General features: G+C 43.2%; 3 protein-coding genes across 6 annotated transcripts; 2 read left to right on the plus strand and 1 right to left on the minus strand.

Moving 5' to 3' along the window:
• Window positions 1-2,472: 2,472 nt before the first annotated feature.
• ZC2HC1C (zinc finger C2HC-type containing 1C) lies at window positions 2,473-4,838 on the minus strand. Its single transcript, XM_065636840.1, is given in 3 exon segments — window positions 2,473-2,758; window positions 3,433-4,692; window positions 4,695-4,838. Coding segments are annotated over 3 exon segments (1,671 nt in total). The 3' UTR covers window positions 2,473-2,491.
• Window positions 4,839-5,553: 715 nt separating this feature from the next.
• On the plus strand, window positions 5,554-6,777 carry ACYP1 (acylphosphatase 1). Of its 2 annotated transcripts, none has more exons than XM_065636318.1 (2): window positions 5,554-5,702; window positions 6,111-6,777. In XM_065636318.1, the coding sequence occupies exons 1-2, from the start codon at window positions 5,619-5,621 to the stop codon at window positions 6,324-6,326; spliced, it is 300 nt and encodes a 99-aa protein (XP_065492390.1). In that variant the 5' UTR covers window positions 5,554-5,618; the 3' UTR covers window positions 6,327-6,777. The 2 variants fall into 2 exon arrangements, with proteins under 2 accessions (XP_065492390.1, XP_065492391.1); XM_065636319.1 differs by having other exon boundaries at window positions 5,554-5,669.
• Window positions 6,778-7,118: 341 nt separating this feature from the next.
• MLH3 (mutL homolog 3) lies at window positions 7,119-27,057 on the plus strand. 3 transcript variants are annotated; one of them, XM_065635427.1, is made up of 12 exons: window positions 7,119-7,228; window positions 8,048-11,402; window positions 15,725-15,795; window positions 16,781-16,885; window positions 17,583-17,655; window positions 18,308-18,379; window positions 19,382-19,490; window positions 22,816-22,975; window positions 24,173-24,196; window positions 24,405-24,486; window positions 25,771-25,922; window positions 26,572-27,057. In XM_065635427.1, the coding sequence occupies exons 2-12, from the start codon at window positions 8,117-8,119 to the stop codon at window positions 26,635-26,637; spliced, it is 4,200 nt and encodes a 1,399-aa protein (XP_065491499.1). In that variant the 5' UTR covers window positions 7,119-7,228; window positions 8,048-8,116; the 3' UTR covers window positions 26,638-27,057. The 3 variants fall into 3 exon arrangements, 2 of the variants coding, with proteins under 2 accessions (XP_065491499.1, XP_065491500.1); XM_065635428.1 differs by having other exon boundaries at window positions 7,126-7,166; XR_010606259.1 differs by lacking the exons at window positions 17,583-17,655; window positions 22,816-22,975; window positions 24,173-24,196; ... (1 more) ...; window positions 25,771-25,922; window positions 26,572-27,057 and having other exon boundaries at window positions 19,382-19,468.

Consider the following 27,057-nt stretch of genomic DNA (forward strand, 5'->3'; position numbering starts at 1 on the left):
CTGGTGCGGTACAGCACTGACCCATTCTGGGACCTTCGTGCTTTTCTAGGGTGTGCCAAGGGACTGAGATTTCTCTCCACGTATTTATAGGGCAGAAGCTCTTCAACTTCTTCCAGCAGTCAGGTCCACCCATTAAAGGCTGGGGTGTTTCTTCATATTCAGCTTCTGACTAGTCCAGTTTAATCTGGTCGCTTTTTATCTTTTTCTAGGTTCCCATGAGCTGCTGCTACATTACTGAAGAACTTGCAAAAGAAGCTGCTGGAATTTTTTTGTTCCTTGTTTGCTTCCTGTTGCAACTTTCTCATACAAAATAGTCATTCTTACTTTGAGAACACAAACCACTCTGTGACCATTTAAAATGACTTTTACACAACAGAACTAGTCTAATACATTAAAAATCAGAATCTGGAACTGAAAAATGTGCAGGAACTGTCACCAATTATAAGCAGATGGTTTTCTAAAAGGGTCTGTAGGACACCTGTTTTCCTCAAAAGACCCTTTGACAGAGTTTCACAAAGAAAGAGCTTTAGCATGAGATGAAAATCACCAAGAACTACCTTACATCTTAAGAATAAAGCAAAAGAAGGGCTACATTTTTGTAATAATTATGTACCATTGCAGCAACTAAGATGAAAAAAAGCAGATGACTGAAGAAAGGGTGTTTAGAGGTCCCTACAACTTGGCCTGCAGAAAAACTCCAGGTTTTTTATATTAAATCTAATTGTTGATTTAACCCTGAACATATCAGAGAAACAGCTAACAGGTTTTCTGATGTGAAGTTCCTTAGTGTACTGTCTGGGGGCGTTTGGCGTTTTTTAGCTGTAGTAGTTCTTAAAACATTCTGGATGGAAATTAAAAAATAAAAAAATATCAGAAGCCAAGTGAGGAATTGAGGGAAGGTTGCCATGGGAAGGAAATACCTTCTCAGCTCCTGAAAGTGATACACTGAGGCACAGAACTGTTGCTGATCTGTTCTTTGCACTTTATACAAGAAGCCTGGAGGTAGGAACAGATGCTCTGTATCAGGATTCTTAATTTCTGACTCCTGCAGTATGCTCCCTTCCGTGATCTTCTCCAGGTCCATTTTGAAACAATGTAGGTTCCTTGCCTGTGCTAATCTATTTGGAAGGTTTTTCCATGACCTCACTCCTCCCCTGGTTAGAAACCTAATTTCCAGTATGAGCTTATTCATGACCTATTTTTGATCTTGTGTGGCATTATTCTTTAATTAAAGATTTCTTCTTCCGCCCTTTCCTAACTCTGAGTCCCAACTATTGTATGTGGTAAGGAACACGTTGGGATGTTGTTCTGTTCTGACCAGTTCAGAGTATCTCTGCTGTTCTATGCACATGAATTGACACATGGACACAAACAGCAAGTGCCCGCTACTGCTGCCTTTTCTAACCCCCTGAATTTCTGATCCTGAGCTTCCTGTGTTGAGGAAGCATTGTAATATTATAATACTCCTTCCAATTCTCCTTTTCCAATTCAAACAATGTCACACTAGATTTCTAAATGGTAATGTTACAGATCTTCAGCTGGTAAGAAGTAGCCCCAGGATTGTTGCCAGCATTCTAGAAAACAATCTAAATAAACTCAGGCTACTGCAGAACAAGTGTGGAATAAACCTACCTACCAACCTACACAGCTTTCATTATTCAACCAAACAGTACTACGCAAAACAGGACAGAGCATGAGTAATGACCAAGCAGCAGCTTTGGATCCAGTCATCTAGCGCAGATACCAAAGACCGAAGAACAGAGCAGTCTGTGCTGCAGAAAAGTTCACTGCTTACATGGCTCACTCCCCTCCCTGGGTCTGACTTTTCCAAATACCTTGTCTGAATATAAGAAGCTACAACAAAAATGCTATGCCAGCCAGAACCACAGTCGCTATCAGCACGTTTAGGGGTGAACTTCTGCACCTACAGAGCAGTAGAACAAACAAAAGGCACATGCTGTGTTTGGCCCAGTTCTTCTCATGAACAGCACTACACTGCTTTTGGGGAAGGAAAAAAACCTGAGTCTGCAGCCATGTATGAGCTAAAGGAGAGCAGCTCTTCACATCAGACACCACTAGTTACAGAAAAATTAAAAAAAAAAAAAAAAAAGCCCAAGCCTCTCTAACCTACAGGCACAATATGATTGTGAAGAACAGCCGCTTTCTGACGGCTGGTTTGCTCCTCACTGCTGTCCCGCTGACAGTCAGTCTGTAGCAACAGCCTCACATCTATGCTGAGACTCCACGTTGAGCTCCCTGGATGGGAGAAACGGCCCCCAGAGGGGCATCCTGCATGGGGCAACCCAGGGCACAGGCCAAAGTACTCAAGTTCTAGTATTCTGCTTATATGTCCTGAGCTGCTCACTGGATGTGAATACAAGCACAACACTCACGGCCAAGGCTGAGAGTAGGGAAAATGCAAGCACCTGTGGCTGGAAACCAGCAGAAAACAGGTGGGGAATGACAGCAGCAGGTACAGTTGGACAAGGACTCAGCAGTGCATCCTCTGCAGCGGGGGCGGGGGCCTGTTCTTGATGGTTTTGCATTTGGGAATATGTCTCTCAGCTGCTTGGGGAGCAAATCGGCGTCTGCAGTAGGGGCAGGCAATATAGTCTGGGTTTTCAATGGGAGGCAACAGGGGCAGGTCAGACACCTTCCCTCCCTTGGAGAGGACTTGCTGCACCTGGCGAGCCTGGCGCAGGGTCTGGATGAAAACCTCATGCTTCTGTCTCCAGTTGTTCCTTCTGGGTGGCTTAGTCTGCAGAAAGGAAAGGCAGTCAGAGCAACTGGCACCACTGTCAACTGCTGTTCTCAGTCTTACGCTCAGGACCCAACTCAGACCACTCGTCCCTGGGCATTCCCTGTTGATGTGAAACCCTCCCTGAGGAGCTGAGTCCCACAAAGGGGATCAAAAATATTATCACCAAGGGGGATTTGAAGGAAACACCAATGGAGACATCAATACTCAGACAGAGCTTCAGAATAACCAGAAAAGCAAGCAGTAGGACCAAGGAACTGGAGAGGTTGCTATAGCTGCTTTGCAGGAACAAAGCTGCATGTTTCTACTGCCTTTGTTTTAATAGCCTGTGGTATTAGCTGGATTTTCAGCCAGTTGCTGGCAGCCCCTAATGTCACAGAGCTTTAGTGCAGCACCCAGTCTGCATCCTGACCACAGCAAGGAGCTTTCTCCAGGAGTACACCCTTGACACATTACAATGACAAGTCAGTCAGGACCTCCACCCCCATCTATTAGATTTTAAATGGATCTATTTATCCATTTGGCAATAACCCTTCAGAGGCAATAGCTGGATTGTATCCCTTGGTCCCATGTACTTGTGAAGGTGCTTGCATCTTGGTCGGAATTAGATGTCAAGATGGAAGGAACACGAGCAGTAGATGTGGATTGAGGGAGGCAAAGAGACTGCACATTACCTGAGGCCTCTCTGAGCTCTTCCACTGCTGAAACTGTTCCAGATCTGTGCCCCTAGCTCTGGCCCTGCTGGAGTCAAACACTTTTCTCTTGGAACCTTGGCTCTTGCTGCAGATACTCCTGTGCTTCTCAAGCCTGCTGCAGAGAAACTTGCGTCCGCAGAAGCTGCACTGTCCAAGCCCACCCTGCTCCACAGCACCGGCAGCCTGTACGTACAGCACTTCTGGGGACGGGTGGTCACCAGAATCTCGGTCAGAGAGGGCAGAGGGAGAAGGACTATGGTCCTGCTCTGAACTAGGAGCTAAATGCTCCATGGGCATGCGGTCTCGAATTTTGCTGTTGCTGGCCACCAGCCGTTCCTTCTTGAGTTTCTCCATAGACAGTTCTTGGGGGTGGAGGGTGGTGCCAGGCTTGGGGATAGTGGCCTCTGCAGACTGTGCCGCACTGGAGAGCCCCCCACCATCACCTGGCCTGACTGCACCTCTGAAAGTTTTCTCTACAAGGTGCCTTGTGGCCTTTCGTTCCTGGGCCCTCTCTGCTTCTCTGTCTCTTCTCTCCTCTGCCTCAACAAGTTCCTTCTCTCTTTGAATCCTCCTAAGCGCCTCCTTTGTTTTCCTCAGCTTCTCTCTGAGGAGGGCCTCTTTCTTTTGGATTTCTTCTTCCAGGTTCCGTCCATCTGACTCCAACTTTAGGATGTAGGCCAGCTCTTTCCTGTACTGATGGGAGGCTGACTGTTTAGGCTCTGCTGTCCAAGGAGAGAGCACTGCAGCTAGCTGAGATCTCCCTGCTGCAGGATTCCTTTTGCTCATTGAGCTATGCCTACTATTTGGAGCTTCCTCCATGTATGGGAAACTTCCAAGCTGAGGTGTGTTGACCACTGGAACACTCACACCCTTTTGGTGGAAAATTGGCTTCAGGGGATATCCACGGTCCACTCCTTCTCTCCGTCTGGCTACTGATTTAGCTGGCAGAGTCTTGGTTTGGCTAGTGAGATACTTGCTCTGCAGTCCAGCTGAACAGAAGCCTCCATGCCTGGAACTGTGTTCGCTGCTTTCTGCAGAAAGAGAATACGAATAGCTTCGGCTCTTTCGGGCATAGAGATCCTTTAAACTTTCCTCTTTGTCAGGTATGAGCTCATGCTGAAAGTTTTTCTTCTGGTGTTCCAGCTGGGAACTGGGAACAAGCTTAGTAGCTGCCTCCACAGAATCCACCGGTGGAAACAAAGCCATTCAGTGCCTGGGAAAGAGCCTGAGGTTAGAAGCAAAGTCATTACAGGCTATCTTATCCAAAACGGGACAAGTTTTCTCTTAACAGTCTACACCTGGAAGCTATAATGAGAGGCTATCACAAATACTAGCAAAGGTTTTAGAACTTTTCTGGGTTCTATAAATCTCTACATTCATTCCATCGAGGGAGGTCCCACGCTGCCTCTTCCAGCCCCAATCGTTTTTGCAGCCAGAAATAAGTTTTGCTTTTATTTCACTCTCTGTCTGAGCCCTGTCTCGTTGTAGCAGCAGAAAAACGCTGGACTGCCAGGGAAACCGTTCTGCTCCCCCAGGGTGTTTCCCGTAACGCGTCCCCTCAGTTTCGCATCGTAGATCCCGTGTGGCACACAGGTCCGACACACAAACGCCCGGCAAAGCTCAGTACCATCCTCCTTCCGCCACACCCCCCGCAGTGTGTCAGGTACCCAGGCCGCGGGTCGGCCCCGCGGGGCGAGCGGGGTTACCTGCGGGGTGCGGCCGGCGCTCCGCCCGGCCTCCTCGGCAAGCCGTGCGGCCTCCCGTTTCGCTCATCGGTCTCCCATGGCCCGAGAGTCCCGACCCCCGCCGGCCCGGGGCAGCGCGGAGCTCTGCCCGCCGCCGCCGTGTTGACGGCTGTTGCCTGGAGACGGGCACGCGAACGCCCGTTCCTGCGCCGCTCTCGCCGGTGAGCGGCCTCTCGATGGTTCCTCCGCAATACTCCACTCCGCGCTCTGGAGGACCGCGCCTCTATGGCCAGGTAGGGGCGATGACCGACGGGCGGGTTAATATGCATTATTCATGAGGCGGTTAATAAAGGACCAACCCCTCCGCGGCCGCTCACGGGCCCTGGCTCTTCATTGGCCCCAGGGGCGGGCGAGGCCACGCCCCCGGCGCAGGCGCAGCGGGGTGCGCGGGGGCGGCTGGAGGAGGCGGACGGTGCCGCCATGGCGGAGGGCGAGGGGCTGGTCTCCGTGGACTACGAGGTGTTCGGCAAGGTGCAGGGCGTGTTCTTCCGCAAGTACACCCAGGTGAGGGGCGGGGCGGGGTCGCGCGGCTCGCTCCTTCCCGCCGGGGCGAGCGGTGCCTTCTGCCAGCGCTGCCGGGGCTGTGGCGGCTCCCGCCGTGGGGCCGAGCCACCGCCGGGCTGCATCCCGGCCGCGCTCCTGAACGGGGCTGTCGTCTCCCAGCGCTGCTGACGGCCCGTGCCGCGTTATGTAAGCGTGACCGGGAAGTGCGTTTCAGCCCCAGTTTTGTCGTGCGGAGGAACATAATGAGCAGGCGGGTGAATCCTCTGCTGCTTTCCTGCAGCCTGAGCCACAGGACCTTCTTTGGAGGTCTGTGTTTTACCTATAAAACTGACTCCTGTATGTCAGCACCATTCTGTAGCTCTTTTACAGCTTGGGTTAATCTCATTTTACTCTGCATTGTCTTCCCAGGGGGAGGCCAAGAGATTGGGAGTGGTTGGTTGGGTCCGAAACACCAGCCACGGCACCGTGCAGGGGCAGATGCAGGGTCCGACGGCCAGGGTGCGGGAGCTGCAGGAGTGGCTCCGGAAGACGGGCAGTCCCCAGTCCCGCATCAGCCGAGCCGAGTTCCGCAATGAGAAGACAATCCCGGTGCTGGAGCAGAAGGACTTCCAGATTTTGAAATAACTTTGTCCAGGAAGAAGCAAAATATGGAGCGTGAGCTGCCCTCGCAGGACATTTCCCCTCTTCCCCGTTTGTTTGGTCAGCCAATATTCAGCTCTAGAGAATTTTATTTCATTACAGTTCTAATTTATTGGTTTGTTGTACTGTTAGTCTAACTCCCAGCCTTTCACAAAATATTGGCAGGCAGAGGAAGAGCTGTGCTTCTTTATTAAAGGGGCTGTTTAGAGACACAACCTCTTTGTTTCCGAAGGTGTGTGTAGAGTGTGCTTTGAGTAGCTGTACATGAATAAAATATGTAATTTATATAGCATTGCACCCACGTGAAGGACATTGCAGAGTTGCTGCCGATGATAAATATTGTTAAAAACATTTATGTGCTATAAATGCCTCAGAAACAATTTATTTTGTTCCAGAACTTTTATTTTTTCATTAGAATAAAATTGCTTGAAGCTTCCTGTGTGGACTGGGTATGTTATACGGGGGTTGAGTGGATTGCGCCCTTTGCACATGATCTTGTTGGCGAGACCGGTTCCTGCGGGACCGTGCGGTGTTACGAGCAGCCGGCGGTGCCGCTCGGCGGGACAAGGCCCGGGGGAAGGGCTGCTGTCCCTGGCCGTCCCTCGCCGCGGTCCCGCTCTGGCAGCCTGCGGCCCGGCCCGGGACGGGAACTACATCTCCCAGCATGCACCGCCCGCGGCCGCCGGGTTGCTGGGACCCGTAGTCTCCGTATCCCTTACCGCGTCCCCGCGCGCAGCTGCGCAGGCGCGGTGCGCTCTCTGCCCGGCCCGCCGCTCGCCGTTGGCGTCCTGCAGGAGCCGCGTGCGGGCCCGGGAGCCCGCGACGGTTGGTCTCGCGCCGCGGCCGTTGCAGGGCCGCGCAGCCCTCGCGCCAGCGCGTACCGAGCGGTGAGAGCGGGGGCGGGGGACGCCCCCCGGGGCCGGGGAGCGGGGCCGCCGCTCCTGTCAGCGCCCCGTCCCGCCGGGCGCCTGGCTGCCGACCGGGCTTCTCTCGGGGGCGGGCAGAGGGGTGGGCGTGCGGGGCTGGGCGCGGGGCTCGGCCGCTCTCCTGTGCCCCCGGGGTACCTGTCACACGGCGGGGCCCCAGCGAGGGCCTTTAGCGCTTGCAGAGCTGCAGGGCGAGCTCTGCGTGAGGGGCGCGGGGGTGTCCCCTCCAATAGCCCTAAGAAACCAGTAGTCACCAAAGACAGGACTGGAAAATAGAGGGTTCTCTTTCACATAAACAGCTTACCCAGTGTCCCGTTCCCAAGTTTGCTTTATTCCTTTCTTGCACGAATTACAGCAGATGCTCTTTGTCCAGAACGAGGCATTGTGAATTTATGTGAGGAGATTGAGCTAAAATCGAGAGGAAAGCAGCTCTGTGCCTGCTTCTTGGTGATACGTTCTATATGTCTTTGATGCAAATGGAAGAAGAAGCCTTTTGCTTGCAGATCATTTGAGTTTAGTGTTATCATGGTTGGAGTTTGGTTTGGGTGTGTTAAGTTTGAGATTCACGTATGTTGTTAGTAATGAGCATAGACTGAGATTCTGGCCATTTACCCTGAAAGCACCAATGATGTGTGGTCAAAGCCTGAGCAGGAAGGTAATCACAGAAGAAGCCTCTGAATGGCAGGAAGACTAACAAAAGTATATTTACGAGGATGAATGCAATAAAAGAAAGCTTTTTCAGGCCTTTAATTTTTTTTTTTTCTCTCTCTCTCCACCCAGGGAGTTGTTTCAAAGAACATGGAGAAGTGAGCTCCCTGCAGTCTTGAGTTTCTCATCTATGATTTTGACATGATCAAACGTTTGGCGGAAGATGTGCGAGCCAGGCTGCGTTCTGGAGTGACTATCAACTCCCTAGGGCAGTGTGTTGAGGAGCTTGTCCTCAACAGCATTGATGCCAAAGCAACATGTGTTGCTATTAGGGTGGATTTGGAAGCTTTTAAGATCCAGGTGGTGGACAACGGCTCCGGGATGGGGAGAGAGGACTTAAATGCAATGGGAAAGCGGTATTTCACCAGCAAGTGCAGCTCAGTGGGAGACTTGGAGAACCTGACGTTCTACGGCTTTAGAGGGGAGGCTGTGGCAAGCATAGCCAACATGGCCACTGTAGTGGAAGTCTCATCTAAGACCAGCAGGACAGCAAAAACATTTGTGAAACTCTTTCACAATGGGCAAGCACTGGAAGTCTGCGAAGCTGAATTGAGCAGACCAAGTGGCGGAACTACGGTGACGGTGTGTAATCTGTTCTATCAGTTACCGGTGAGGAGAAAGCGTATGGATCCTGTGTTGGAGCTTGAGAGAGTGAGACATAAAGTAGAGGCTATTTCGCTGATGCATCCCTCTGTTTCACTTTCTTTAAGGAACGATGCTTCTTCTACTATGGTGCTTCAGCTCCCTAAGACAAGAGATATATATTCTCGGTTTTGTCAAATTTATGGACTGGGTAGGTCGCAGAAGTTACGAGAAATAAATCATAAGTCTGGGGGATTTGAGCTAAGTGGTTATATCAGCATTGAAGGACATTACAATAAGAATATGCAGTTCTTGTATGTGAATAGAAGGCTTGTTTTAAAGACAAGACTACACAAACTAATTGATTTTTTATTAAGAAAAGAAAGTGTCATCTGCTGCAAGGCAAAAAGTGGCCCTGTGAGCAGACAGGCTGGTGCAAGTGCTGGTCGCCATCGCTGTGTTCCAGAGTTGTATGGGATCTTTATTCTCAATGTGACTTGTGCGTACAGTGACTATGATGTGTGTCTAGAACCTGCAAAAACTCTAATTGAGTTCCAGAACTGGGATGTTCTTCTAACTTGCATAGAGGAAGGAGTGAAAGTATTTTTGAAACGAGAACATTTACTTGTTGAACTGTGTGGTGAGGACATCAGAGAATTTAATGAAGAGAATAACTTTTGTTTGTATAAGGCTCCAGTTTTGAAGCCCTCACTCTCTGACAACAAGAGCATCCAAGACAGTTTTAAGAAAGCATGTGATGAAATTGCAGATTCTTATGAAATGTGCAACTTGCAATCAAAAGATGTGAAAAGGAAATCCATGTCAGGGAAAAAATCCTTGAGTCTTATGGAGTCAAATAAAAATCTACAGGAAACTGAGATGGCCCCAGATCAGAAGATCGCTGAACCATCTGATCCATGTAGAAATAACCAAGTGGAGATTCCACTGCCCAGCAAAGATGACACAGCTTCTGATTTCGTTATATCAAATATCTCAGAAGAGGAGCCAAAAGACACCAACAGTTCCCAAAAATCATCTGATACTCATCTGAAACCTTCAGAAAATCTTTGTTCCTCTTTTAGTGGAGGGGCCAGATCAGAAACAAGAAAAATAGACAGTTGTGGTGACCTGCAGCATTCTTCAGAGAATTACATAAAAGATATGGAAAGCAAGCAAGGGAAAGTAGTGCAGAAAAGCAATACGGTCCATATCTTAAACAATGATGTTATTCATTCGCCATCTGAGAGAGAAGACCTTACTGAAACAGCAATGGGAACTGAAACTGTCTCTGGAAGTTCATTGATGAGGACAGGAGATAAGGAAATGGCCGAAATGATAGATGATGCTGGAAGAGGCGCTGTTAGTTCCATGCCATTAAAATCGTGCTCTACAAGCCTCATAACACGTGTGATGCAAAATCAGCCCCCACGTGCATGTGAACAAACAGAAATGAATCTTGCATTAAACATGCAGTGTAGACCTGGCCCTGTCAGTACCCAGGATACTTTTGGCCACAAAGTGAGTTTTCTAATTCAGTCTTTAAATGCTAAGAATATTTCCAGTAATACAAGTGAAGAATATACACCTCTTTTGACCAGAGAAGTATGCATGGCTGATAGTAGTGAGCAGTTAGAGAACAAAACATTGTCAAATCAGGTGAGTGAGGGGATAACTATGCCTATTGCCACCAGTAAAAGACATTATGAGACATTGAATGTTACAGAATTGCCACAGGCAACTTCTTGTATTCCTCACAATAAAATTATAAAAAGCACTAGAAGACAAATAGCTCTGCCAAGACCTCAGCCCCCTAAGAAGCTGAGCTTGTCCACACAGCTGGGTTCATTAGAAAAGTTCAGGAGATATTATGGTAGAGTCAGGTGTGTGCTACAAACACCGTTGTCAGAGCAGAGTGAATTTGGTCTCCCCGTTTTTAATTCACAAGCTAATTGTGGCTTTTCAAAGAATGGGAATGACAACCATGGTAGTGTGAGCACTTCCGAAACTCCAGCTTTGGAAGATACAGATCCTAGTAATAGTATCCAGGTTTTTGGTTCTTTGGAAGAGTCTTCATTATGCAGTGGAGAAGCTTCACAGGACAAACAGGCCCTTTGTCCAAGTCCATTGACATTGTCTGATTACTCTCAGGTTAGTAAAAAAATTCTAAGATGTAGAAGATCTCCAGGATCATTATCATCCAAACTGTCCAGACTGAAAAGTGACCACAAAGAAGGAGCACAACTTGGTGAACAATTCCAAACAGACCCAAGTAGAAAAGAGGACTACTGTTTTGATCTTGGATCTTCAAATAGTGACTTTTTGTACAATGCTTGTCAAACATATCAATCCTCAGTGGAAAAAATGAAGGAATGTAATTATGGCATTTCTAAGGGGGATGCATGCTCACAACCAGATGGAATGAGAGCAGAGTCCATGAAAAGTACTGTCAGCCCATCACCACTCAGCAGCACAGAAGGGGAGTACACGGTCTCTTCAGGCAGTGTTTTACTATTACCTGCTCAAGAGGATTGTACTAACATCACCTGTGAAGAGAAAAGTACATTAGGTGAATCCTCAGAACAAAATCTAAAAGATACTGAGGTTCCCCATATGACCTTCCCAAGTAACTTGGAGTTCTCTGCAGACAACAAAAGCACAGGCAATCCCAGGAATGATTCATGGTGTTCAGACTGGCTGCAAGATTTTGATGTTTCGTTGGGTAAGACAATATACATCAATAAAGCAACTGGGCTGAGCACCTACAGCACTCCTCCTGCTGAGGCATTTCAAGCTGCCTGCGTTCAAGATATAACAACAATGGCTGTGAATGTTGTCACAGAGAATGGTAAGAGGGGTGGTGGTGGTTGTACGCATGGGATGAGGAAAAGTGTTTGTGTTCTGCTAGGTGCATAGAGAATATCTTGCTGACAGCACCTGACAGTTTATACTGAAATACCCACTGCCTTGCTTGTAATAGCTATATGAAAACCAGGAAAGTGGTAGAGACTGTGGAGGCAGTAACACATTAACATTCAAGATATTAAAACATAGCTTTTAATAAGACACTAAAAAGAAATGTCAGCACCTTGTCAAGTAACAGGCAGCTGCCTGCGCCTCATGGCATTTGTGATCACAGTTATATATAACTGTCATATATAAAGTGAGGGACACACTATAAAGTAAGCTCACTGGAAGATTTTTGTGTTTTTTAACATTTTGTCCTAACTGCACACAAAATTCAAAACAACCCTTGAAAAATGAACAAAAATATAACTTTTTCATTGAGAATGTGTAGCCTCCTTTCCACAGATGTTGGAAGGCTGTTCCTTCATACTTGATTTTGTAGGAGACGTTGTACAGCGTTGCTGGTGGTTTGATGATAGAGCTTTTCCAGGGTGACAGGACACTACATTGTATTGGTTTTTCAGCTGTGTGGTGGTCTTGAGTCTTCACTGATCTCTGTCAGGTTTGACTCTCTGTGTCCTCCTCATCTGGCTCGGCAGAGTAGTGTCTTCAATAAGTTTTCCATTAATATGGGAATCTTTGTTCAGAGTTGTTCCCCAGTCTGTCTATAGGCAGATTTTCTGAGCGCAGATACAGTCATTCATCATGTAGACTGGATAATTTGTTTGGGAAAAGTAGCTTGGACTTCCTTTTAGATAGTTCTCCCAGTGATGCTAGACGATAGGATGAGGGGCAACGGGCACAGACTGAAGCACAGGAGGTTCCATCTGAATATGAGGAGAAACTTCTTTACTTTGAGGGTGACAGAGCACTGGAACAGGCTGCCCAGGGAGGTTGTGGAGTCGTCTCCTCTACAGACATTCAAGACCTGCCTGGACACGTTCCTGTGTGATCTACTCTGGGTGAACCTGCTTTAGCAGGTGGGTTGGATTGGATGATCTCCAGAGGTCCCTTCCAACCCCAACCATTCTGTGATTCTGTGAAATATTTGTCTAGTCAATCATGATAGCCTCTGGTTTGTTCCATTTTTTGGTCTGTTACTTCTGTTTTTATCACCAGTCATAGAACACTGGTGCAATAGGTGTTTCAGTTCTTAAGTTTTTCCCTTTTAAGTATAATAATTGGTGGCAATAATTCTGAATATCTATTGTGTTCCACTGAAGTAAATTTGTTACAAGGAGAAGACAATCTCTGCTTTATTAGGTAAAATTACTTGCAAGCACAAATGTACACTCCTTGACTAACACTTCTAATTTTTGTGGTTTACCAGTTTTGGTTGCCTGCAGTGCTGTTTAGTAGCCAGGCAAAGCATTGAGATGTAGAGCTTGACCTTCGGTCCAAAACATTAGGATAGTGCATTCATGTTTATGAAGAGGATACCTCATATACCTATATGTTTTCAGACTGCATATAGTCTGTAGTCTTTGAAGACGTAATAGTGTGTTGCACCTGTTTACCTGCGATGGCATTGTTCTTTCTCAGCTTTATCATTGGTGTTACCCTCCATCATATCAATGGTGCCACTCTTTCTTAACTCTGTCAGTGGTGGTATTCTTTGGTGAGATGTCTCCTGCAGCTCTTTTGCTTTTCTTAGGTTGAAGGTCAGACCTCCCAAACCTTTACAAGGTGTTTGAAGTCTGGCTAGATCCTATAGATCTTACATTTTTCCAAGTTCAACAAACATGTTATTTCACATGTTTTCCAGACAAAGGATATGCATTCCTTTTGGTCATAGGGAAATTACACTGGTTGGTGGCAGGTGGAAGGAAGTGAAAATAATCCATATCCTCTTTTCCATGAGAGCAGTGGCCATCTGCTGTTTATTCCAGTCACATGTCATGTGCATAACAGAAATGCTAGATTTTGTAGGTTAGACTCAGGTATCTTTATACTGATTAAAGTGATTGCTACAGGAAAATTTATCAAGCTTTATTTTACCATCAGATGCCTTTTTGAATAATCTAATGCAATGCATTTGTAGTAGGTTAATGCTCCAGTTCAACGTGGTCTTCATTGTTATGCCAGCTGTGTTTGCATTTTTTATTACTTTTATTACATTATTGACTGATATGTCATTACACCAGTATATTTTAATGAGGCAACTGAAAATGAATACTAAAATATGGTAATTGTATGTGCTTGGCATGTATAAAGTAGGTACATTATTACCCTCAGCACCTTTTCTGATGGTACATGTCAGAAAAGTCATATTAACAATATGTCTGTCAGCTCTGAATTTTCACAGGCCTTTGGGAAAGAAAATCCTAGCTTTGTGAAAAATCTATGTCCTGAACAAGGATTTTCCCTGCAGCAAGAGCAAGGAAATTAATCTTGGTTTATGATTCTATGTATAAAATACTGGACTTTCTGTTCACAGAGATGAGAAATGCTTCTGTGAACTTGAGCAATAATATCTTTCAGTCATAACGACTATAAAACTTCTGTCAAAGTCTGAATTAGGTAGCATTTTTCAATTTGCCATGGTTTACCAGGATCCACATCAGGTCATCTTGTCCTCTATTCTGGATTTTGTGACAATGAGATGCTACTCTCCTGTGCTGGGCTGCCAGTTTGGATTCTTGAAAGGATTCTCGGTCCCCAGGGTAGGACCATCATTGTTCCTTACTGGAATGAAGCCAGCAATAAGGAGCCCAAGGACTGGCCTAGGATCTCATAGAGCCGTTCCATACTGAGCTTATCAGCATGCAGCTGGTTTTCTTTGGTGTTATCGCTCTGCCACTTTTCCTGAATGCACACCCTTAATTTCTTAGTAGAAAGGAACTTTATTAATTCATTATTATTTCACAAAGAATAGAAGTCTGAATTGTACCAAAGGAAGGGTGAAATGTTTACCACTGTGCTGGAAATCTGAGCCATTTTTCTTAAAAATCTTGATAACAGTACAGGTTTGTAATATCATTCAGTCATTGCTGGGTGGGTAGGAACATGTTGCTAGGCTAACTTGGATATCTCATGTGGTCTCACTGACTTGTAGTTTTCAGTTTTACAAGTACTTGATAACTGTATTAAGTATTGATAGGAGTGGTGATAGATTGACAGTTTTGCCACTCCATAGTAGCAGAAATTCAAGAGTGTTTTGGTATCGGACAGACTACTATATGCCTCCTCTTTTTTTGGGGGGATAACACTTCTGATTGTACTAATTCTGGAAATAATTGTTACATGTTCAAGGCAGCAGCCAATTTTTAAGGACGGTCCTGCAGAAGCCACAGTAATATTTTAAAAATACATTTCCTGATGTAAATGTGTCTGATAATTCTCAGCTTTTTACATATATGCTGTTATGTCTCAGTGTTAGACTGCAAAATCTTCAGGATACACAAATTTGTAGAGGGCTAAGCACATGCTCGTGAGAATATAGTAATTGTATAGCTTTTTGTAATTTCGCATACTGTTGAATCTGCAGCAGTAAATTTATATTGTGTTTAGGGTTTCAGTTCAGGTGTCATCCCTTTAGAAGTGAGATTGTGCTGCCCTTCCTTCCTAGACCTCGAAAAGAGAAGACTCTAGCAAGCCAGGATCTGAGAGGTAGGGCCAGCTTTCCAGGACACAGTGTACTGTGGTAAAAACAAATCAAAGAATTCTCCCAGATGTCCCAACAGGAACCCAGAATTACTCAAGGTCTGCTAACAATGGGACCGTGTGAGTCATCTCAAATCTAGAACTGGAAAAAAAAATCTTTTAGGGTTAAAGGCAGGTTAGGGGATACTTATTTACAGGATGAAATACCCAGTTCTTTGTTGAATTATGTCAGTAGTTTAAAGAATGATTACCTACTCCCTTCTTTGTTCTCATTCCAACCTTGGAATGTGAAAAATAGCTTCAATCGTCACAATTTTTTTTGCGGTGGAAAGGATGAAATCATCTTTTTGGTATGTGACTTTGTCCAGAGGGAGTGGGTAGCTGAACAGGTCTTTCTTTCCTTCTCTCCACCTGCCCCATTTCCAGGGCCTGTTGAACTGTGCTGCAGCATGTTTAGGAGTCAGAAAGCTGCATGGTGTCCTTTGTAGTTAAAGTGGACAATAGAGAGGCCCAGTCTTGTGTTCCATTATTTATTTCTACATTCCCCCCTTTTTAACATGGAAAAAAATAAAATACTACTTGTGTGAGGTAGAGGTACCCAGTGCACCTTCTGCTGATGGATGGTGGTAGTCCCTGTACTAACTACGTGTTCTTTCCTAGATGCTGAAGGAGAGTCTCTCCAGTCGTTGCTTTCAGAATGGGATAATCCTGTTTTTGTTCCTTGCCCAGAGGTAAGTACTATCTCACGTCTCATGCTAAAATAGGAGTCAGTTTAGCCTTCTGTTATTTTCTGACATGGGGACGAAAATTTCAAATATTATAACTTACATAGAAGTTATTCAGTGATATATTAGACTATAGACCTGGCAGTTATGTGTTTTTATAGACTGTTTATATGTAAGTCGTTATGGATTTATTCAAAGTCAGAGAAGCAGGTATCAGGCTAATCTTTTGCCTTATGTCATTTCAAAAGCAAAACATTATTGTAAGCTGTCTTTCCCTCTACAGAGATACTAATCTTAAAGTTAAAAGTTAAAGGATGGCAGAATTGTACTAATTGTGTCTTTGTGGACAGAGTGAAAATAACCCAGCTTTCTTCTCTGAGATGCAATGGGTCTTAAAAGTGTATTTTATTATACTTGTTTCTATAGCCTGGCAGGATTAATAGCATGTGAGAGGGAAACAATGTTGGAGCTTTTAGAAAAACTTCCTTTGTTGTCATGAGGTAGCATTATCTTTAATCATCATGTTGTGTGTGTGTAAACATATGTATGCAAACATTTCCACCTGCAAACAATAGAGAGGGAGTAGCAAACCACCTGCTGGTGAGTTTCTGAAAAGGAACAGTTCTGTTCAGTTGTTGCTGTGCCATGTACTCTGACTCATGTCAAGGCAATGCATCTTCTGTAATGCAATCCATTGGGAGTTCATGCAGGCTGAAAATTAACTTCAGGCTTTCTGATAGGTACTTCAAATCAGCTGCATGCATTGAAGTTAGCAGGTAATATCCAGATGGGAAAGTATATAGGGATGGAAGCAAAGGGATTGTTGCTTGTCTTTAGTTAGTGCTATTCTTGTGTAGAAAGCTTGGTTTGTCAAAATGCGGAGTTATTTCCAGTTTCTCTTAAAGCTGGTTTGTTGCGGGTAGTTTCTGCGTGTTTGGGTTTTTTGCCATATCCTTTATAGCCTGCTTGATCTGTAGTTCTGTTTTTACAGGTTGCTGTTGATGTGACCAGCAGTCAGGCTGACAATCTGGCTGTGAAAATTCACAATATCTTGTATCCTTATCGTTTCACCAAAGACATGGTTCATTCAATGCAGGTACAATATAATCTATTACTAGTTTTCACACTCAAATTTCCACTCAGTTGATGGGATTTGCTGATGTTTCTGCCTGGTGAGAAAGAGATATCTAGGGAAATGGATCCTGCAGATGATCAGCACAAGTCCTTAAACACAGGGCAGGTTAAAAAAGTTTGTTTACATTCTCTTTTGGTGATACCAGCAAATCAAATACTCAGGAGTCACTATACACAGCTTTAATTCCCAACTCAAGGAGGCTTCTACACAGGCATTTAGTCCATTCCGTAAATTTCCAGCTCCACCTTAGAACAATTAGAGCTCTTGCCCTTATGACTTTCTTTGAAAAACATGATACAAAATTATTTTCTTGGATATTTTGAAACTTCTTCTTAGTTCCAGACTAAACTGTTTCATGACAAATTTATGGTCATTTGACCTTCTGCCAGTATTGTCTTTTAGCTTAATAATCGCTGCCTTTTCCATATTTAGCCTCCCACTGTATTTATAAAGAATGATTACATACCTCTCAGTCTTAGTTTTGCTAGGCCAAATTCTTTAAGCCTTTGGGATTAGAAGAGATGTGGTTTCCACTCCCCTAGTCATCCTACCAGCTATTTGTTGTGCTTGATCCATTTTGATTGTCATCTTTCTTTGTTTACCTTCATTTAAAAAATAATTTTACCACCAGGTAATATTTTTTCTGAGTATCTTCTAGGTTCTTCAGCAAGTGGATAATAAATTTATCGCTTGTTTAATCAACACTAGGGATGAAATGGATAAAAAGGCAGGTAAGAGTGGTTATTAACATGAAGTTGAGGTGGCTGTCAAGTGCAGTTAGAATGCAGGGGGAACATTGTCCTGTTTGTATTCTCATCTTGCTTTGGAATGATACTGTGAGTAGAGGAAAATGTTAGTCTTCACTTGAAATTTCCTGGATCTTCTTTATCTTTATTTTGGATGTTGTTGAATGTTCCTACTGCCTTCTGATTAGTGTTATAAAAATAGATTGTACTCAAATTACTAACATCTTTCAGACTCTGTTCACAGTGTCTGAACATAGTCATTGTTGAAGCTTGCTGAAGCTGTACAAAAAAGGCATTCAAACCCAGTAGGTTTTATAACATTTTTAAAGACTGTATTAAACAGAACAATTTGTGGGTGACCTCAGCTCTCATTCTGCAGTTAGATGAAGATGTCAGTAGACAAGAGTTTCTGACTCAACCTAATTACCCTAATTTAAATGCCAATTTGGATCACTAAATTTCTGTTCTGTAGTGACTTTATGTTCTGCCAACACAGCCTCCTCCTTGCTTTATTTCTGTAAAACTGGCCAATAGTTATCTTCTAAATGTGGCCTCTAGGGAGTGGTCATTCTTCCCAAGCTTTGCAGTTGTCTGGTACAAAGTTGCCTGTTTCTTCTCTCTTGTGGTATGTTTTTAGATGGAAACCTCTTGATTTTGGTGGACCAACATGCAGCTCATGAACGGATCCGCTTGGAGCAGCTTATTGCAGGTGAGGTTTCAGATGGCCTTAAGAAGATAATCAGTGCACAGAAAGGTACAAACGAGCTGTCTGAAAGGGTTGCTAACTAACTTATCATAAGGATAAATTTGGGATATATGAAACCAATAGGATATTCATTTGTCATCTTCACCCTGATCCTTAGGAGAGTGCAGACATTCAGTATCTGTAGCAGTCAAAGTAGTGACAGCTGAAAATTGTTACAGCATTTCCAAAAATAGAATATATACTCTCTACCCACAGAACTGTCAAACTAAAATAGTCCTGACATAATGAAGGAGCAGGAAGACTGATAGGAAAAACAATGAAGAGGAAGTAGAACAACATCAATAAGATCATGTGGTTATGCTGTGAAGAATAAGACATGGGATGCAGAGTAAAGAGCGTAGTACATTTGGTTCCTTTTTAGCAGAATACTCTGCTTAAAGCCTAAAATTTCCACAATCTGAAGCTGTTTGCAAAGGAATAATAGTCTTCTCTGTAAGCTCATTAGCCATTGGTTTCAACGTTAAAAAGCATAATAGCCATCCATCAAGTACTTAAAAATCATTGACCTTCTCTTTCACCAATAAATATTGCGCAGTTCCTGCAGAGAGGGTTCCAGGAACTCCTTTTGGTCAGGTACTGAAAAAAGTTAAAGACTGAAAGGTGAAATGCTTAATGAATAGTATTTTAATGCCATTTATATCAGACTTTTCTGTGGAAAAATTTCTCTCTGTGAGTTGGACTAAATATATCAGTAGTTTTTTTGCTATTTAGAGTGATTCTTTTTTGGAACTGGTGGGAAAAAACAAAGTGGCATTAACCAACCCTTCCCCAGAGACTAAATGTCTGGTTTGTGACATTCCCAGTCCTCCGCAAGTTTCAGGAGAAGGCATTCTGTGGTCACTTTTTAATCCAAACAGAGGATTACATGCCAAACCATAGGGTCATTAAGGGTAATGCCTGCGTAAATATTCTAAGAGAGGATCCTTCTGAACGATTCATTCACAGATTCCTATGACAAGGAAGCTGCAGCATGTGGCAAGAAGAAATTACTGTCCTCTGCCATCTCTCCCCCTTTGGAGATTGAAGTTACAGAAGAACAAAGGAGATTTCTACGGTTAGTAATAGCTCTAAACTTTTGGGGATGGCTCTGCTGACCGGGAAGATCTCTATATATTCTTAGGTTACCATGAAGCTCAGGAAAGAAGTTATTGATTCTTTCCTGAGCCGAGACCAATCAGCTGTATCTATGCTAAGGAAAACAGGTGTGCTTCTCAAGCATGTCCTTACGACATCTCAAGGCAAAACCCTGTGGTGTGCCATCTCTGTGCCTCTGCAATGTGCTCTGGCTTCCCTGGGAAAGTAATCCTTTGTCTGTGGGCCAGGAGAGTACCAAAGCAGCCTCCAACAGATCCTCCTGTCTGGGGATCAGGACTTGGAGTGTGCAGTAGAGTGCAGTGCCATCGCGTTGATCTAGTCACTGATTTATCAGACGCTGTTTGAGAAGAGCAGGATGGGGTATGAAAAGTTTGTATTGTGAATCCTTCAAAAATGCATTCCTTATTCTGAGGTACCTGCCAAGAGCAACTAATGAACACCGTTTTCCAAATGTTTCAGAATGGTGGCCTAGCTACTATTAGGATATGGATCTTTTGTGCAAGAGTTTAGACATAGATTTGTTGTTGGACTATTGCAGACCTATTGGAGGCTAATCAAACTTTTTTCCCCAAAAATCCCTGTCTGCCACCTGCCACATGCATTTGTGGTTGGGTTTTTTGGTTTGTTTTTCTTTGTTTTTCTTTTCCCCTGCATTGTTTTCATTTTCAGGTGAAGTTCTATCTTAACATTTACAGGACTACCTCATCATGCTCAAACTTCTCTTTTTTGTGGTGCCTGTGGCAAACTTGACAGCTTTTAAATCACTCCTTGTTAAGATTGTTGCCTATTATAGGGACAGACCTTTGGTGTAAAGACCTTTTTGGGTGTGTTCCAATCGTAACAGTGTCACTGCTGTATCTGATTGGTAACTCTTTCATGTGACTATGGCCAATACCAGAAATTCCAAAGGAAAGTGTAAAGCACTATTATGTTCTGCCTGCCTTAGGGAAAAATGTGAGAACATAACCATTGCTGTTCATAGTTCAGTAATATACGGATGCCTTTGTTGTTCCCACCTCTTAATGATGTTCTTGCTGACATCACAATATTTGTAATGCCTCTTGTTCAACTTTGAATTATTTTTGCACTCATCTTTGAATGTCTTCCTTTTCTGATATATCTGCTTTTGAGACTGGATGGCCAAAGCTGAATACAATATACCAAGTGATGGCATCCCATTGATTTGTACAGTAGCTTTGCAGTTGTGCCCCTATTTTCTGTCTGTTATATGCACACCTCATGTTTTGTCTGCTTTCTTGGCTACTTCTGCTTGCGTGAACGGCTTGGTTATTAAATGGTGATGACAATGAAACACAGAGTTGTGGGGTTTTTTAGTTTTTTTATTGTTTTGTTTGTTTGTTTAGGGGTTTTTTTCTGTTTATGTAGAACCCAACAGAATGTACAAATAGACCAAATTATTTCTGATAATTTGCATGTATTTGTCTTCTGGAGCTATCAATTCAGTTTTTCTGTCCATTTTCATTATACTTTTTTCATTCGTCCTACTGATTTCCTTCATAATTTTTCTACTTGTTTTAAGTTCTGATTGAGTTCAGTGTTGTCTTTTGTCTCAACTAACCTAAATTTGTGTTTTCTACAAATTTGCTTCCTTGACCATGTTCCTTCTTTTTCACATCATTAATAAACATTTATGAAGATAAAGAGCTCATGTCATGTTAAACGCTGACCAACTGTTGCCAGCATATCTTTTTTCCGTAGTTTCTAAATCATGGCAACTGTTACTTCTCTTATCCACAAGAACCTTTTGCATTGGCATTTCTAGGTACTATTAAGAGATGGCATCAAAGAGTTTTTGAAAGACCAAATAAATTCCATGAGCTACTTTTCTTCATCAGCTATATCACAAACATACTACAAAAATCAGTAGGACAAAGTAAATCACAGGGGCATGGTTTTCTTTCAAGGACACACAGTGGGATGCCAGTTGTGATTTTCAATTATCACTTAATTGATTCAAGAAGCGTACTGGTGCTGGCATATACTGGTGCTGGCTTACTGGTGTTTTTACTGTGTTGCTCTTTAATTTATCAGTATTTATTGGCAGTTCATCTCTTTACATCGCTCTGTGAGACTATCCTTACTAAAAAGTTACAAATTAAAAGTACTATGTAAAAATCTAAATGCTATTGTTATTGTTGCTGGCAGAGTACGACTGTATTCTTTGGTAAAGCTTGATGTAATGAAATAAATTAACTTCCTTAAAAGACCTTTCTCTTCAGCTATGCTTGCTATTCGATAGTTCAGCTGGACCTCTGGTTCACCTGCAGCTTCTATTCTGTTGTTTTTCTGCTAAGGATTATAGTAATGCATTGTTCTGTTGACACTCTTGAACTTCCTCTTTTTCCCTTTTTTTAAAAAAAAAGACCTAATTGACTTCAATAGCTGCTTGGGTTCTGTCATTTCACCACAATGGGCTTTTTCTGTCTTTCTCTGCTCTTGCTGAAGGCCATACATGTTGTCTTTTGTGGTGTAGAATTACGCAAGTTGTGTCCATATGGAGGCTAATAATTGCATTATTCTTGTGACTGATTTTAGTAAGTTTAGATTAGCTTCTTTTTTGTTCAAAGAATCTCTTCCAAAATTGACCTTCACCACCTTTGTTTTAAGTTAATATTCCCTGAGTTAATAAAATAAACTATATATTGTTACAGTTATTTTCATTTTGAAGAGAAGTTCTCATCTGACTGTGAAATCCCATTTTTGTATGTATTTTTCCATCCACAGGGTGACATGTGTCAGATAAACTAGCGGTTGTTCTTTCCTGGGTTCTCTTTGCTTAGTGAGATAGAAAGTTCATTAAACCAGCATAAATTTCTTAAAGTTCATTAACCAGCATATATTTCTTAAAATATTTTTTTCCCTTCTAGGTGTTTGCTATTATGTGTAAACTGAAAAAATTTTTAGGTGAGACTTAAAGGGGTCTTCATGCTGTGTAATTTCAATATTTGGAGTGTTTGTGTGTTGAACCAGATACCTTGTGCATCTTCAGAAGAGATAGATGTAAAGCTTCTACATAGTACAGGTACTCTTAGATCTTGTGGTTGTGGAACATGCAATATGCACAGTTGATTGGAGTGAAAAAACCTGGCTGACTGTAGGCTGAAAAGGCAAAATTACTTGGAGTCTCTTGATGCATGGATATTGAGACTGGAAACTGTTGCAGGAAGAAACATACATAGGGACCACAGAAACATTTACTTATGCTGTGTTTGATGTCTTATTTCTGTTGTGTGGTGGTTTTTTGGTTTTTTTTTTTTTCTCAGATGCTGCTACAAAAATTTGGAGGACTTGGGCCTTGAATTGTCATTTCCTGAGACCAACAGCTCCTTGATTCTAGCGACGAAAGTGCCACTGTGTTCTACAGAAAGAGATGCCAATGAATTACAACGGAAAAGACAACCTGTCACTAAAAGCGTCATTGAGGTCAGCCGTGGATATGGGTGAAATTGCAATACTGGGTCTTGTTCTGTGTTAATAGCCCAGGGTATTATAATGAGTGTCTCTGTTATGAGGGAGACAATGAAGTCCCTTGGCAAATGTGGGTGCCACCCCTTTTAGGAGCTAAAGAGTCCAACAGCTGAAATCCCTGAACTATAACAGAAACGATAGGACGCTATTTCAGACTTGGACTGGTGGAGAAGCTAAGAAAAATAGTATATAGTGCAGATGTTTCAACAGTTTACTGCTTATGAATACTCCAATGAACAGCAAACGCTTGAATGAACAGTAAAATGATTGATATTGCTGATACAGAAATATTATTTGTTAGGATATAAAGTTGTTTTCATGAAATCTCTACAAGAGCAGTGCAGCTTTCTAAAAGCTGCTGTTCCAGGTGTTCTGCAGTTTGAGGAAGAAATTGCTGAACTGATTACTTGCAGTTTCCATTGTGAACAATTCTCCACTATCTTAACTGCTTCACAGACTTCTTAAAAATCCTTTCTGGAGTACCGTATCCAGCCACTAGGCTGAGCCATTGTGAATCAGTCTGGTCTTGCCATACATCTGTCTTGAGAAACAGAGATGATTCATCTGATTAAATTTTCTTTTCCAACCTTGCTATAATCAGGAAGAACTCAAAATACAGTGTCCTGGTGTGTTTTGGGAGCCGAGAGCAATAAAAATGGTGGAGGTCTGTGCCTCATGAGCACTCATTCTCAGCTGATGCCTCAAGATCTCCGGAGCATTTTGGCAGATCTATTCTGCAGTCCTTTTTATTTTAATTAAGAGTGGTAGCACCTATTCATGATTGATTATGAATTTATTGCATTTTAAACATCAGAAATGAAACCCACATGGCTATTATCCAAAGAAGAAAAGTTAGCTATTCAAAGATAACGTGCAGTCATTGCACTCCAAGGTATGAGAGTTCCATTATACCCATTCTACAGATAGGAAACTGATGCAGAGAGAAACCACGTGATTAGTCTAAAGTCTGGTAAGATACTTCTGAGAGGCCAAGACCTGCATCTAGATCTTTCACACTGTGATCAGTGTACTTGCAACAGCATCATTTTTCCTGGTTCCGGCAGTTACACAATAAATTATACACAGATGTGGAGCAGGGTATGTGCTGAAATGGAGAAATGGCAACTGATGGTATTACTTTTTTCTTTGCAGGAGCTTATTCAAGAACAAGTTGAGGTGAGTTGCACTCTGCTTCTAACGTCGACTGTAATAACGCAAAGCTTATTGCATGAACCAAAGGCAGTGTGTTAAGCCTCGAAATAGAGACTAGAGTGGACTAGATAGTCCACTAGCTTTTCGTCATTTTTAGTTTCCTTTGTGTTACAGTTCTTCCTATTTCTCATCCTAAATGGAAAGTAAGATGATGTTCCCTTACTGCTTTCAGCTAGTGCAGACCACAGGAGCAGGAGCACGAGGGACACTGCCTCTGACATTTCTGAAGATGTTTGCTTCCCAGGCCTGTCATGGTAGGGAAACCGCACTTTTCTTTCATTTTTTCTTTTTCTTTTTTTTTTTTTTTTTTAACGTGTCTCTACACAACATCCTCCCTGGGGCAGTGGTTTCAGAATGTGCTTGAATTCCAGGATTATAGACTGTGTGTTTCACAGGGATGAGGAGAAAGTGGCCTTTTCATAGACAGCACTATGAGGGACACACAACACTGCACTGATTTATTCATGTTTCAGCCTAATGTACTTTTCAACCCTCACATGAACCACAGAACACAGTTCTGAGATGCACCCACCTGTGTGAGCTCTAAACCGTTTAAATAACAGCTTTGTGAAGGGGCAGGGGAAGGTGCTGGAATCTACTTGAAAGCAAGCAGGAAAGAAGACCTAGTCTTCATATAAGTATCAAAAATGCTAGTTTAAGTGTGCCTGTGACCTTTTAAGTACTTTTGGAAGGAGTGCAGTAGGAATTTACATCTTCTAAGGGACTGTGGCTTTCCAGCACCTGGAAATGAGCAAACCTTACAGGTGAAGACTGCAGCAGCTCTAGCCTATTGTGGCAGTTCCTGTGCCATATACAGTATTAACAAGATCATGCTGAAAGGGTAAACATGAACCAACAGCATCTATTTTCATAGAGTTTCACTGCACTCTACAAGCACCAGGCAATGCATAAGTTTTTTTAGATCTATAAAAGTCCCATGGCTGAAAGGCGGATTGCAGGTGGTCTTGTACATCTGTGAAGGCTAAAGGTTGCAAACACCTTTGAAATTACTCCTTAATGTTCTGCTTGGGTTTCCTCTGGATGCCATTAAGTGCTCACTTGTGAGAAAGGACTTAGTGGCAGAGCTGGCATTTGGTCTTGGGACTGATGTCTGCCAGTGGCAGGCACATAGAACTGATAAAGTCTATGGAACTGGTATTAGCTATCACCTTGGTTTAATACTTTTTGATTTGTGAGCTGGTTGTGTCTTCAGCCATCACTCACACATACACTAAAAAAAAAGGCAGCCCGTTTGCTTCTTGCAACATCATCTGAAAAGCCAAAACCCGATCATCTTACCATCCATCACACTTGGTTTAGGTGAAAGCTTAGGCCACGGAAAGCTGATCCTTATGCTGCAGGCTGGTGCCAAGCCCTAAGTCTGCCGTCCTGCAGCATTTGGGCTGTCCTCGCAGCCTCCCAGCTAGTCTTCAGGAGCTGCCCTGTTTTCTGTGAAAACCACAGCTGTGCAGGGAAGTCTGCTGGGTGGTTTGAATTCCCTTTGGCAGCATGTGCAAGAACTTGTATCTTTCTTTCAGGAGCTATTAAGTTTCATGAACACTTGACTTTGGAGGAGAGCTGCAGGCTTATAAAAGCTTTGTCATCTTGCCAGCTGCCCTTCCAGTGTGCTCACGGAAGACCTTCCATGATGCCTCTTGCAGACATAGACCATCTACAGCAGGAAAAGCAGGTACTATGTGGGACACAGATACACCTCGGATAATCAACACTTTGGATTATCAGAGGCATGTCACGTACGTGTGTGCTAGAACTAGAACAGACCAGATTGAAACCATCACCACTGGCTTATCTTACTTGAATTTTTGCGTAGCTGTTACCAATAAAATAAAACTTCAGAACACTAAACATCTATCCTGCAAACAATTTAGCAAGGGTCTTACCATATTTCATTTGAATGGTACATTGACTTGAATGGGGTCCACTAGTCCTTAAAGTTAAGCATATATTTAAGTTGTTTGCAGGTTTTAAGTGTAAAACTTGGAAAACATGTAAATTCTGATATTCTACTAGTGGTAAAGATGCTAATTAAAGAAATGTGTTCTTCCCCAAAGTTTAAGATGATATAAAATGGGGAAAAAATGGGGAAAAAAGGCAAAGAAATAGCAAGATTTAAATTAAAAAAAAATCATTACTCCTTCCTTTTTGCCATTACTGTGCTGTATTGAATTATGAAATTGGATTCTGTTGAAAGTCAGGTAGGACTTTGAATTAGATATTAAAAAAACTTGGGAAGGACTGTATTAGAGCAAGGAGTATGGAGGCATTGAAGTTCATTTACTTTGTTATGATTTAGTGCTGCTTAATTTTTCTCCCTCCAGCCTAAACCTAATTTGGCTAGACTACGGAAGATGGCACGAGCGTGGCACCTATTTGGAAAAAAATGACTCTAATGAAAAACAAGTTAAGATTGTAAGCTGCAACCACTAGAAGTGTTGGTACAATGCAAGTCCCCCTGTTATAAGACAACAATACCTTGTGTGGGGCCAAGTTTCTGAGCCAGTGCGGTCACTGAAGTTCTGCTCCAAGTATTGACCCAAGGAGCAGAGTCCAGCCAGAAGAACATGGCAGCAGGAGCTCACCTCGTAGCCTGGAGAATCATCTTCAACATTAAGGAATTACATTGTGAGCCTGGGACTTAAGTTGGTGCTTGACTCTCAGAGGCAAGAAATTGCAGCCACTCAGAGTTACTAAAGCCCTTTTTCTCTGCAAGCACAGCATGATGCTGTGTAATAGAGAGGAGACTTTCATGTATTTTATAGTGCTTTGAAAATGGGGATGTATTTATTAATAAACACTAAACTCTT

Source organism: Caloenas nicobarica, chromosome 5, assembly GCF_036013445.1.
Source record: "Caloenas nicobarica isolate bCalNic1 chromosome 5, bCalNic1.hap1, whole genome shotgun sequence".
In the NCBI taxonomy this organism is placed as follows: Eukaryota; Metazoa; Chordata; class Aves; order Columbiformes; family Columbidae; genus Caloenas; species Caloenas nicobarica.

Bases quoted from the DNA above. Each gene is read 5' to 3' on its own strand.
- MLH3 (XM_065635427.1), top strand. From the start codon at position 8,117: ATGATCAAACGTTTGGCGGAAGATGTGCGAGCCAGGCTGCGTTCTGGA. The intron at 15,796-16,780 runs GTAAGTACTATC...CTGTTTTTACAG, and splicing joins TTTTTGTTCCTTGCCCAGAG to GTTGCTGTTGATGTGACCAG. The intron at 24,197-24,404 runs GTGAGTTGCACT...TACTGCTTTCAG, and splicing joins TTATTCAAGAACAAGTTGAG to CTAGTGCAGACCACAGGAGC.
- ACYP1 (XM_065636318.1), top strand. From the start codon at position 5,619: ATGGCGGAGGGCGAGGGGCTGGTCTCCGTGGACTACGAGGTGTTCGGC. The intron at 5,703-6,110 runs GTGAGGGGCGGG...TTGTCTTCCCAG, and splicing joins TCTTCCGCAAGTACACCCAG to GGGGAGGCCAAGAGATTGGG.